The 13,063-nt window shown below is 41.8% G+C and overlaps 1 protein-coding gene across 2 annotated transcripts; it reads left to right on the forward strand.

Annotated features, from left to right (window-relative positions):
* The first annotated feature begins 294 nt into the window (after nt 1–294).
* LOC133991655 (phosphatidylinositol 3,4,5-trisphosphate 3-phosphatase and dual-specificity protein phosphatase PTEN) lies at nt 295–12,837 on the forward strand. 2 transcript variants are annotated; one of them, XM_062430142.1, is made up of 10 exons: nt 295–1,309; nt 5,517–5,601; nt 5,763–5,807; nt 5,911–5,954; nt 6,192–6,430; nt 6,862–7,003; nt 9,450–9,518; nt 10,086–10,252; nt 11,244–11,522; nt 11,721–12,837. In XM_062430142.1, exons 1-10 carry the CDS (start codon nt 1,231–1,233, stop codon nt 11,904–11,906), a joined length of 1,335 nt encoding a protein of 444 aa, XP_062286126.1. In that variant the 5' UTR covers nt 295–1,230; the 3' UTR covers nt 11,907–12,837. The 2 variants fall into 2 exon arrangements, with proteins under 2 accessions (XP_062286126.1, XP_062286127.1); XM_062430143.1 differs by lacking the exon at nt 9,450–9,518.
* Nucleotides 12,838–13,063: the final 226 nt, after the last annotated feature.

Here is a 13,063-nt window from a genome sequence, read left to right on the forward strand (position 1 = left end):
ACATTTGTGTCAATGGTTTATGCAATTAACAATCCTGGTGTCATTTAAGATTTGATTTGTCGAGATTTTATGAACAAGGAAATGACGACACAGCAAAGTATATTACTATTTCCATTGTAAACATAATACATGTCTTATAACTTACAATTATATGTTTTCTATAGCTTGAAATGACAGTTTAAACCGCGAAAAAGTGACATTATGTTAGAAACTTCCCTAATTACAGCCACACGTGATCACTTTGACAGAAGGGAGCGTCGCATGCGGATTCACCATATCCTTCCGCCAGAGGCAAGAAAATAACTCCATTGTTGCACTTTTACGGATAAAACTACTACACGCGTCAAACTAGCTCGTCGTCTACATCTAATATAAACACTTTGGATATTATTAGTGGATTACTGAGATCGTCCGCGATTTTTTTTTCTCAATTAAAACGTGGGACTATACGGTGAAGGCGGTGGGATATTTGTTTTTTTAAAATCCCAGCCTGCTCTACCTTCTTTTTTTCCTACGGTTGGAGGCCATGATGGCAACCTGAGTTCAGCTGGAGCAGCGGAGCCAGAAAAAAGAAGATGATTCCCCGGGACCGAGCTGTCAAACCAACCCCTGAACACTCCTGAGCTTTGTATAGTCTATATACATTCACGGTGGAGCCTGTCACTTTTCTCTTCTCAGATGTGTTCTTGGCAATCAGTCGATGACAATGTTGACTCGTTAGGAGGCTTTTGGCTCGGAGAAGGAGGCAGCGTTAGCTACTAGCTGCCGAGCTAGTTAGCTAGCGAGCTAGCTGCGTCTGAGTGACTGGATACGGGTTTTTTTTTTCGGGAACCGGTGACTTCTCTCTCTCCTCTTCGCTGTCAATCGCGGCGGCTTGCGGTTGAGCCACCGAGCTTGCACCGAGTCTGGCATCTAAAAAGGTTTATTTTTCTCTCTGTGTGTGTGTGTGTGTGAGGACAACTGCATGTGTTTTATTCTTGGGGGTTTGTTCGCCAAGACGAATTGCAGGATTGGGGGAAAGTCGGGGCCTGCACGGAGGAGCAGAGCAAGGCCCGTCTTTATGATCCAGAGGAAGCCTATCTAATCCTACCCGACAGCCAACGCTAGCTCTGCGGGCTAGCTCGTCTCTGCAGACCCTCTTGGACCGCGACACACATACACATACGCAGGACTTAGAAAAACCTGTTTTCATCATTTACCTCCTTTTATAGACTTCTGTCACCTGCTGCGATGGCTGCGATTATAAAAGAAATGGTCAGCCGGAACAAAAGGAGATATCAAGAAGATGGCTTCGACCTGGACTTAACGTGTATCCTTCCCTGTGTGCCTTATTTCACCACAGCACAACCCGGGATATTGATCAGTTGCTGTGTGATAGATGCATTGATTAGTGGGAGCTGGCAAGCAGAAATGTCAGGAGTAACGTGAGGTGAGGTGGTTAGCTCCCCCTGCTACTTGGGCTAGCGGGGCTTTGCTGTCAACCAAAAGCATGTTTGAAGATGGTGGATCTGTCAAACGAGCACGCAATAAATGTCACAGGCATGTTGTTGTTTTTTTTGCAGGATATTGGTGTGAATTAAAAAAAAAAAAAAAAAAAAAAAAAGACAGCAGGGACATTTGACACACACACACACACACACACACACAAATATATACAGAGGTGGATCTAGCTTGAGGTTGTGAAATTGTCAGTGGATTCAAGTCAGGTTTTTTTGACAGGTAGATGCTGTCAGATCTTAATCCTAAAACGCCTTTCTGTATTTATTGTCATATTGGTCTATGTAGAATACGTGTAATCTCAATATATGACAGGGCTCTGGTTAATAATTGTGCAAATATACCTAACATCCCTCACCTTGCATATCTGTGTCCTCTATAGGTGACTGTTCATTAGCGAGGGTTTCGCTATTCTCTCTGAAGTATCAAATTAACATTTTCCTTTCCCCCCTTACATGATGATGTGATCATTTCCAGATTCAAGAATTGCTATTTCAGGCCCCCTCTGTAGGACTCATTTCTCATGTATTACAACTGGTGATAGTTGACCTGGTTCCCCTGATGGCACCATCTATCCATTGTTGGTCCTGAAGTTGGACGTTTGCACTTTTACTGGGTTTGCTGGTGTGAAACCAGATTAGGAGCCAGTGTGGTTTGACCATGGCCAACTAAACTGCAAAATCTAGTATGTGAGCGTTCAGAGTGGGTCATGGTCTGCGATTGACATTGTATCAGGATGTCAAACCGCCTTATTTATATTTTGGTTCGAAAGCTTAAACATTAAGTCGACTAACTTACAGAAAATGACAAGGCATTGATTCATCTTTTATCAGTTTTTAAAGGAAAAAAAACACCTAAATTCACAGCCTCCACCTCCTCAAATGTGAATATTTTCTGGTTTCTCCCCTGCCATCTTGATACTAGTTAATCTGAAGGTGTCAGGTAAGGCTTGCGATAGGCAGATTTCACCACTTTTTAAAATGTATCCATCAGATTTTCTTAATTGACTAATCAAGAAAATGGTCAGCAGATGAACTTGGTGATTAAAATAATCATTGGGTTTTTTTGATGCCCTGTGTGGTTCTGCACAGCATGTAAAGAATTAAACAGGCGTGAGTATTTTATGGGCATGATTAGCTTTGGTAATTTTCAGTCTTGTGGCATTAAAGTGATAAATATTGCTGAGTATGGTGTTTTTCTATGTGAATGGCACACAGCTTTGCATTTCTAATCACCTCGATGCAGTCCCCGCACATCAGATGGAAACATACTGAACTGAAATCGTGTGTGTGTGTGTGAGAATCAGATGTCTCACTTGGTTTTATAACGTGGTAAAAAGATTGTCATATCTCGCCAGTGGCGGGAGGGCTCTGTGGTGTGCCTTTTTACAGCTTTTGTGCAGGTGTGAAGGGGGCATGCCACTCAAAAGTGGCATCTTTCTTTGGCTCAAAGCGTCCTCTTGTTCAGATATGGGCCCTTTTGGACTATCCCTTTTATCATTTTTGGCATGGCGTCTAAAAACAATATAGGCTCTCTGCAGTTATGTAATGCAGTATCACAGTTCTGGGAATTGCCCTTAAAATAGAGTTGCCAGTGATCTTGTATCAGCATTGCTTTCTGAGTGCTCTCTCCCTCTCAACCCACCACCTCTCCTTTTGCTCTTTTTCTTTACTACTCCCACTCTAATTCTCTCTCCCTCCCTCTGCTTGTCCCCTTTCCTCTGTTGCTCTCCTCCTTTCCTGTCCTCCCCACCCCCTCCTCGCTTGGCGCTCCCCGGTTCCCACTCTCCCTTCCCCCCCCCCCTCTTGCTCTCAGTTGTGGATTTGGCGTATGCATAGAGCTGAGGCAGGGCTGCGTTTACAGAAAAGGCGTGCCTGAAACGGCAGATTTTTTCTTTTCTTTTCCCCCTCCTACTTGGAGCTTCCGTTGGGGGTCCCGCATGTGCGTTTCCTCCCAGCTGCAGAGACCAAGCCCCCCATGCCCTGGGCTGAGGCTCTCCTGGGAGCAGTGGAGCTTTTTAAAAACACTTAGAATAGTCTGACTGGGATCACTTTGCCACTAGGTCCGAGGGTTATAGTAGCCTATTAAATAGCATAGAAAACCTGCATTTGGCTCCTAATTGGGTCTTTGAGGCATAAATGGAAGGGATTATGGCACAGTATGTACAGATACTACTACTTATGAGCCACAGGGAAGTAGCTTGGCAGTATGCAAAATTATACTATGAATTTATTATTGGGCATGTTGCACATACCTCAGCTGCATTAGGGATGCTGCATTTCAGAGGAAGATGCGTCCATCTTTGTATACTTGTCCATCATTATACCGTTGATTTGGACTACTTGTTCTGGATCCCAACTTTTTCTTTTTCTTTTACTAGCAGCTCTACTGATTGAACAATGATCTGTGTGTGTCTGTATGTCATGAAAGCAGTTGGCCTTTTTGTGAGTTTTCATGTGCAGGTACTTGTCTTTATGTGCGCACCGCAGCAAAGTTACAGCGTGTGTAGAGCCAGCCGTCAGATGCGCATGTCAAATTTTTCTGACCAGTTAAAGTGATTTTGACTCTGTGAAAGAAAAAAATATGGTCTGCTGAAAATGAAACAGACATGTCCAATTAGAAATATTCAGCCTTTCTATTTTTGACACAGTGGCACAGGAAGTGTAAGAAAAGGTTGCCCTTTAGGCAGCGGTTAAAGTGTGAAATCCCACAGCTTATGGCGACAAGCAGATTTCAGTTACAGGTAGGCGTTGCAGCCGAGCCTCGAAGCCATGCGTGCCACCTCGATCATTCTTTTTCGATGCAACATGACACTGATGTGTGCCTTTAAGATTGTATGTATGTCACTGTATAATTCGCCGCGACACTTGCCATCGCTTTAACTGTGCTGAAATATGGAGCACTGTTCGATGATGTAAGGCAGGGAAGGTGTAGCACAAGCAAGGTGATGCAGCGAGGAGTTCAAGTTGTAGTTGAATCTGCTGTGTCTGTGTGTGTGTGTGTGTGTGTGGCTCTTAAACTGTTGCTTCCCACTTGTTTCTTGTCACAGAAACACATCAGTTACCTTCTGCTGCATCTGCATCTTGCGAGCGACAACACAATGGATGATTAATGTGTTTTTTTTGGCCACCTGTGTTGTCATGTTGCCTGCATTCGTTCTACATAGATAGATACTCAAATTTGTGCAGCTGAGCTCAAATGGGAGATAAGCTGAACATTTGCAATCATCCCAATATAACTTTGGGCTCTAAAAATACATGCAGGTCAGGGAGCGGAGACTCTCGTGCACCCACATGTAGTCCTGGCTCGAGCAGGAGCGCCGTTACTCCCGTCCTCTCTCTGGCAGCTTCTCACTGTCGAGGCCATCTGTCACAACACACACACTGATCATCGCCCCTCCTCTGTGCTCTCATCTATCCATAACTACAATGACACCCTCATATTGCCATTTGCTGAAACTTGTTACTAACTTTGTTTAAAGGAGCAGTTTGTAGAGTTTAGTGGCCTCTAGAAGAACGGAGTATAATAATCATAAGTATGTTTTAATGAAAATGGGAATCGTTGTGTTTTTCGTTATCTTAGGAGTGAGGTCCTCTTCCACAGAGCCCGCCATGTTGCATCTTCATGTTTCTGCAGTAGCCCAGAACAGACAAACCGAACCCTTAGCTCTAGAGAGGGTCTTTTGATTTTTAGTGAGTTTCACTGCTACTGTAGGGGTCTCCTCCACGCTTGGAAGTGGAGGGAGTTTCATTTTGTTACGATCTGCATCTTTCTCTCTCTGCCTTACTGCTGGATACCACCAAATCCTACACATTGGACGTTTTTTAAAAGAATTGTTAAAAAACAATTCATTGTAAGTCTAGTTTCATAGGTGTTTGAAAGCATCAGTAAACCTTTTTAATCTGAGAGTTTAAGATGTGTGCTGTCCATCTCTATAATGGCACTTTTTATGCCGCTGCCTTTTCATGCTCTTCTGGCATGTACAATGTATGTCCATTTCCTTGACTCTGCCTTAACAGATATCTACCCAAACATAATTGCTATGGGCTTTCCAGCAGAGAGACTCGAAGGGGTGTACAGAAACAATATAGACGATGTAGTACGGTAAGTTGTGTCGCCTCTGCTTCTGCTATTACAGAGATGTGATCGTAGAAAAGGGAAATATTTAATGTAAGAATATTTTCTTTTTCATTGTCCTCCGGTACTTGGAACTCATATAATTTAATATATGTTCTCTATCTGGTTATGTTTGTACCTTCAAACAGGTTCTTGGACTCCAAGCATAAAAACCATTACAAAATCTACAACCTGTAAGTGTTACCCATATCGTCTGCACCTTTACAGCTCTGTGTTTACTCACACTGACTTCCTCTGTGTGATCACTGACTTGGTTTCTTGTTCTTCCCATTTCAGCTGCGCAGAAAGACACTACGATGCTGCCAAATTTAACTGCAGAGGTAGGCTGCTTCACACGTTCAGTTGAACCTTTCCCTCCTTTTTTAATACGGTCTCACATTAACTCCGATGACTCACAAGGTCGTTTAAAAAAAATCTCACAAAATGTCCACTGTGTCTTCTCCCTTTCTTGTCTCCTCTGACCTGTCTGCCGCTTTGCTCCTTTTTCTACATTTTTTTTCTTCTTTCCCCTCTCTTGTTACAACTTTGCGTGGGTCCTGCATCCTGTCACGCATCAGTTGCACAGTACCCCTTCGAAGACCACAACCCTCCTCAGCTGGAGCTAATTAAGCCGTTTTGTGAAGACCTGGACCAGTGGCTCAGCGAGGATGACAATCACGTGGCGGCCATCCACTGTAAGGCGGGGAAGGGCCGCACTGGAGTCATGATCTGCGCCTATCTCCTCCATCGCGGCAAATTCCTGGAGGCCCAAGAAGCGCTTGACTTTTACGGTGAAGTCAGGACAAGGGACAAGAAGGTGAGATGATCTTAGGGTACAAATTGTCTCAACTCAACAGGATTTTATCACTTCAGGTCATTATTTGCTAATAAGCCTATAGCTAATGATTATTTTTATTATCAACAAGCCTGCTTTTTATTTTCCTAAAACATTACATATAATTAAGTTGTGAAAAATGTGCATGCAATTTCCCAGAGCTTTAAGTGACATCTTCATACTTCTTGTTTTGTCCAACCAACAATCCAAATATATGCAGTTTGCAATTATATAAACAGAAAATACTCACTTTCAAGAAGCTACTTACAATGTTTTGCAATTTTTGTTTGGAAAGTGACTCAGACAATTGCAAATGCTTGAACTCACACAGAAAAAGATCACCTCCTTTGAAACATCCCTGATTGCTGCTTGGGTACATTCAGTATCTCTAAACATTGTCACTGTTGTTGCAGGGAGTAACGATCCCGAGCCAGCGCCGCTACGTCTACTACTACAGCCACCTACTGAAGAACCAGCTAGAGTACAAGCCGGTGGCACTCCTCTTCCACAAAATGGTGTTCGAGACTCTCCCGATGTTCAGCGGGGGCACCTGCAGTGAGTCACACTTGTGTTCAACTTTAACTCCAAACTAGGGTGTAGGCACGCATATACCGCTGTTCAAACGGAACAAGAGCTTTGGATGTGTTGTGCTCTGTAGGGCTCACCCACGCTATAGTTTAGCCCCACAGAACAGAGAAGGCCATCTTTAGTCGAGCTGAGTCGTCCTCTGATGGGGTTTAATGTCCAACTGTAAACCACATTTAGACGTCACTCTCTGCAGTCAAAAATAATGTCAATATATGTTTAAATATATTCATAATAGTTTTGTAGCTTTAAAAATGAAGAAAAAAGACTTTGGTGGAAATATCAGCCAGCCGGGGCGTGTAGGTGTCTGTCTTTGATTGGCGTTATCTGACACCATACTGAATTTAGACAAACTGCTGTAGCTACAAGACAGAGACTTTAAAGAGCAAGGATCAAAACAGCATCTAACAAGTCCATAGTGACGTTTTCATGTATGTTTACATGCCTTTTTTTAATGTGCTGCAGCTGAGCACCTAATTGCACTTTTCTCCTGTGAATGTTTGTTTGACGGCTCGTTCAACAAGCTAAGGTGCAGGACAAAAAGGGTTTATGTTTGTAAGTTGGATAAGAATGAGACTTCAGCAGGAAAGCTCAGAGTCTGTGTGTTGTGTAGCAGGATGCTGTCAGGCTCAGTGTGACCGTCTGCGCTGCCTGTGGTTGAACGTTATTACTTTATTTGAGATTTGCTATATTGGAATAACGTCTTCAGCTATGTAGGCAGATTACTGAACAGTATTCCATTGTAAAACTGGTGGGGAGCCACCATGAAACCAAAGAATGTAAAATATACATTTCTCCCTGTTTGGTTTCTGATTTTTCTTCTCAAAGGACAACGCAGGACAAGTGATTTACAGAGCAGATGTATGCGGTTCAATTTCAGTTGGACTTTAAAACCAGATCAGGTATGACTGAATTTGCAGCAGTATTTTTGGACCTTTTAACGAACAAGGGCAAATTCTTATTGAAGGTCTCTTTTCGCTGCCTTCAGCAAGGTCAACTTTAAACATTTTTAAACAAATAAAAGAAACCCATTGAATCAAATTCTGTTTGTCCATAATGGAATTTCAAACGTTATTAGTATCATAGGATGGCTTTTCTTTGGCATCTCCCACTGAAAAAAAAAACAAAAAACACATAAAAACAGAAATTGGTTGCGTTTTTTCTAAGAATTTTATTAGCTCCGAAAGCTTCAAACTCTGCAAAGTCAAGAAGGGAGCTGTAATTTTTTATTTTATTAGCTTCCCCTCAGGAGGGCCTTTATATGAGTCAGGCTCTGTGTGCGTAATACTAACGTGTAATACTTTTTGTTTCAGTGCAGCGTTACAATATGAACTGTTCAGACAGTAGAGAACTATGAACCCTGCATGAGGGAAGTAAACTGTGCACGGCGGACAGTGCAGCAGCAGACTCTGGTGTTATGTGATTTAACCTCCACATAACCAGGAAGTGATTGAAAGCCAATAAAATCATTTGGACAGTGATTTTTTTTTTTTTTTTTACGACAGCACTGCACTCTAATAAGTCACTGTAGTTTCGCTCAGTCAGTCATGTGTATTTACATATCACTGCATGTTTGCACATAGCATGAGTGGTACGGCTCTGTTGTAGCCAACAGTGTTTGAACTCTATCGATATCCATCTATACTGAATGTTGAGCTTCGTTTTAAAAAGTTCACCTTTTTCCCGTCAACAGAAACTTTTTTTCACTCTATAATCGTTATTTTTCAGCATGTATTTTTCTGTATATATCAAACTGTATACTGTAGTGGTCTGAGTCACAAATCATCGTACTTTTCTTATATCGACTTTGCCCATTTTTAGCTGTCAGTCAGAAAAAGCTCCTCTTCTTTCTTTCTTTTTAATCTCTGTGGCTTTTTCACCCTAACACCTGACTGTGCTGAGCGGCCTTGACTGTATTGATCTTTCTGTTTCTTCCTAACTTAACCTTAAAAAAAGGCCCTATTCTGAGTTTGACATCTTGATACATTCACACACACACACACACACACACACACACACACACACACACACACACACACACACACACACACTACTGTTTCCTAGCATCGGGTTTTAGCTCACCACAGCAGCAAAAGACAAGTAACTAGTCTGATAAATCTGTTACAAATAACCAAACGTCGAATTTATGTTTCAAATTCATCAAAGAAATTTGTTGTATTTTTGTGGTTGTTAAAGAGTGTCAGCAATCTCAAGTCCCCTTCTCTTTTCCGTCCCCTTTGTATCTCACAACACCTACACTGTAAAGTCACATGTTTTTTTTTGTAAAGTAAAGCGATGTAAATGCAAGTATCTGTAACTATGTGTAGAGATCTTTGTGTTTGTGCCTGCTATGCTGTCAAGCCCCTGACAAGCCAGCCAGGCCCTGTTTGTGATAATTTCCTTCTTTCTCTCTAAGGGGACAGTACCGTTAAAAACAGGAGCGAGCCGACCCCTCAGGGCTTCAAGAAAGGGAATTGGCATTGGGGTAAATGAGCCTTTCATCCATTATTATTTCACTCATTTTCTTTTATATGGCCCCAGAGATCCAGCAGGCAGGAGCAATCTGAGCTAGACATGTTGCCTAGCAGGATAGGACTAGCTTACAGGCATATGAAGTCATACCCGACAACACCCTGACAGGAAGAAGAAAGTTTAAAATTCCTCTAAATGAAAATGTGTTGCGCTGGTCCAAGACCAAACTGTGACTGTCTATCAGAATAGGGTCCTGTGTCTCTGGTTCTGGGTCTTTGGGTGTTACATTTTGTGGTCTTTCCCTCTTTCCCTTTCTCCTCCTTTTTAATTTTAATATAATGTTTTATCCTTCTTTTTTTTTTTGCATTTACTCAATTGGTGGACTTAGTGGTGTGCTTTCTTTTGTCAGACTCATGTAATAACACCGGTAACTCTTGTCTTTCTCTGGATTCACTCCCCTCTCCTCCTCTTGTCACTCACTCCTTCTTCTCGTGTTTTTCTGTCTCCTCCCCTCCTCAAAACCTCTCACGAACTCGTCCACCTCACCCCCGTGCGGCGGCAACACTTCTCTCTCTTGCAGATCCCCAGTTTGTGGTGTACCAGTTGAAAGTGAAGATCCACACGTCGAACCCCACTCACACGCGGCGCGAGGACAAGCACATGTTTTTCGAATTCCCCCAGCCGCTGCCAGTTTGTGGAGACATCAAAGTGGAGTTCTTCCATAAACAGAATAAGATGATGAAGAAGGTCAGTTGAGTTTGTGTTCGTTCGGGAGGTTTGTCGTGATGTCTGTGAGGTCAAAGAATAAACGGGTATTTGAGTAAGCATGTTTTTTTACTTAGTTGGGTGCCAACAGTGGAGCTTTTAAATTGATGATGCTCAATTTTTTTAATGCAGGTAAGTAAATGAATCCCATGAAAAGACCAAAGCCCCACAGTGAGTTGACGCTATAACAAGTGTTGCCTGTGTAGCCGAAGCCACTGTTGTAAAAAGAAATAAACTTATTAAAAATATAAATGAGCCACACTGTTGCACTGGATGACATGTTTGTGTGTTACTGTGATCATGAGCACTACAGTGTATTTTGAGTCATCCCAAGTAAACGCTGTAAATACACACCAAGGTACAATATGTGTGATAATTAAGGCTGCAGCTAATGATTATTTGTCCATTTTCTTCTTGATTAAAGCATTTTAGTCATTTGGTCTTAAAACATTTCGATGATTGTTTCCCAAAAGCCCAATATGCAACCTAAAGTTTGATGTATCATCCTGACCAGCAGGCCAAAGAATCAGTTTACTGACACCAGAAAATATTCACATTTAAAAAGCTGAGAATCAGAGAATTTAGCTTTCTTTTTTCTTTAAAAATGACTCAAAATGATTAACATGGTCATCATCTAGTATTAATCAACAGTTGACCTATTTAAGTTACGTTTGCTAGAAACTGCAGTGCCTAGCTGTTTAAAGGAAATTATTATTATTATTATTACTTTTTATTAAATGAAATAATTAATTTGTGAGGTGTTTCTAAAGATATTTGTCTTCAGTAGGATTCAGTGGACTTGGCTAAACATGTAAAGTTGGAAGCCATTGAGACACATTACTTGTCTTGTTGTTTTAAACAGGACTGAACCCATAAACTAATGTGTTATTTGAAACTTTAAAATGTGTTTGAGTTCTCCATCGTGCCCCATTTCTGATTTACGTCTCCACTCTCATCACATCTGCCCTCCCAGGACAAAATGTTCCACTTCTGGGTGAACACCTTCTTTATCCCTGGACCAGAGGAGAGCGGGGACAAGATGGAGAACGGGGCAGTGAACAACGTGGAGAGCCAGCATGGGGGACCGGGCCAGGGCCAGCCGCAGAGCGCCGAGAACAGGGAGAGCAGGGACAGCTGCAGGGAAAGCGACAGGGACAGGGACAGGGACTACCTCATCCTGACGCTCACTAAGAACGATTTGGACAAGGCCAACAAAGATAAAGCGAACCGCTACTTCTCGCCAAACTTCAAAGTAAGCATTCATGGATTTAGATCCAATTTAGATATTAGTTAGAGAAAAGGATAGATTATTATTAGGTGTGTTAATTGCTTTGCTGTCAAGTCTGTTAGTATTTTTACTATAATCAAAGTTGAGAGCAGTGAGATTTGGTTTATGATGATTTTCTTTGCACAAACTAAAGTTGGTTGTCTCACTTCTTTTCAATTTCAGGTGAAGTTGTATTTCACAAAAACCGTGGAGGAGCCTTCAAATTCAGAGGCAAGCACTTCGACATCCGTCACCCCGGACGTTAGCGACAATGAGCCAGACCATTATCGATACTCTGACACCACTGACTCTGATCCGGAAAATGAACCTTTTGATGAAGAGCAGCACACGCAAATCACGAAAGTGTGAACTCTTTTTAAACAGGAAAAGAAGAAAATTATACACCAGAAAAAAAGGAGAAAACTTGAATATAAACTCAAAAGAAGAACGTTTGTCCCTTCCCTCCCCCAGACGGCAATAGAATTATCATCATGTCAAATGCCAATTTTAGGGGAAAAAAAGATAAATATCTTGACCAATATATTGTTTTTTGTTTTTTTTTTCTTTTTCATTTCTTTGGCACGGCCATGTACCATGTGCAAGGTATTGACACTGTTGCCCCATGGGAAAAGGTGCTGTAGCTATAAAAATGTTTATATATATATATATACATACGTATATGTATATACATATATATACATGCATATATAAACAAACTTTTTTGTGTCAAAGACAATGGAAAGATTACCACAATCAGGAGACGGGAGTTGAAGTGTGGGAGAAGTTTGAATGATATACTAGGACTATGCTGCTCCTTCTCCTGTCTAAACCAAGGCCAGTGCTGCAGTCACTTTGTTTCACTCTCTTTTTCCTCCTCCTCCCCTGCTCCTCTCATCTTTTACTCTTCCCTCCCCTCCATCCTATCCTTCTTCCTATCCTCCTTTACTGTGAATGCTTCTTGTGCTCTTTGCAGGCTGTCTCACGTGACTTTTGGCCTTTGTGCAGTGCAAACTGCATGCGGGCAGTGGGTTGGGGTGGGCGGGGTTATGAAGAGGCTGTGATGTCTAAAGCATTGCCATTCCTGTTCCCCACTGTGTATACGTTAAATTATGCAGAACAAGGCATCCCATGTAATTGTTAATGTTTTTTTTTATCCTAAGATAATAAAAATATAATACACAAAACAGCAGGGAGACAAGTGTTTGCAATAATGTCAACACTACATTTAAAGGACAATGGTGATTTGCATGTATTGGAATTGGCGTCCATCCCTAATAAATGTATGCAATGTTGTCTTTTCTTAAAGAAACCAGCTTTGAGATGTGTCTTCTGCGTGGGGTTCCCCAGTGCTTTGAGTCATGCTCAGAAAATTACATCAGAGGTTTATGTAATCTACTCCCTTCACTGTTGGCAGTTAATGAAAATCATGCAGAATGAAAATGAATTTTGTAATATGACTTTGTCGCCGAACAACGAGGCCAGTGTGGTCTTTAACTTGACACAGAGGTTGTCAGCTGAAGTCATAA

This window comes from Scomber scombrus, chromosome 12 (genome assembly GCF_963691925.1).
Source record: "Scomber scombrus chromosome 12, fScoSco1.1, whole genome shotgun sequence".
Classification (NCBI taxonomy): domain Eukaryota; kingdom Metazoa; phylum Chordata; class Actinopteri; order Scombriformes; family Scombridae; genus Scomber; species Scomber scombrus.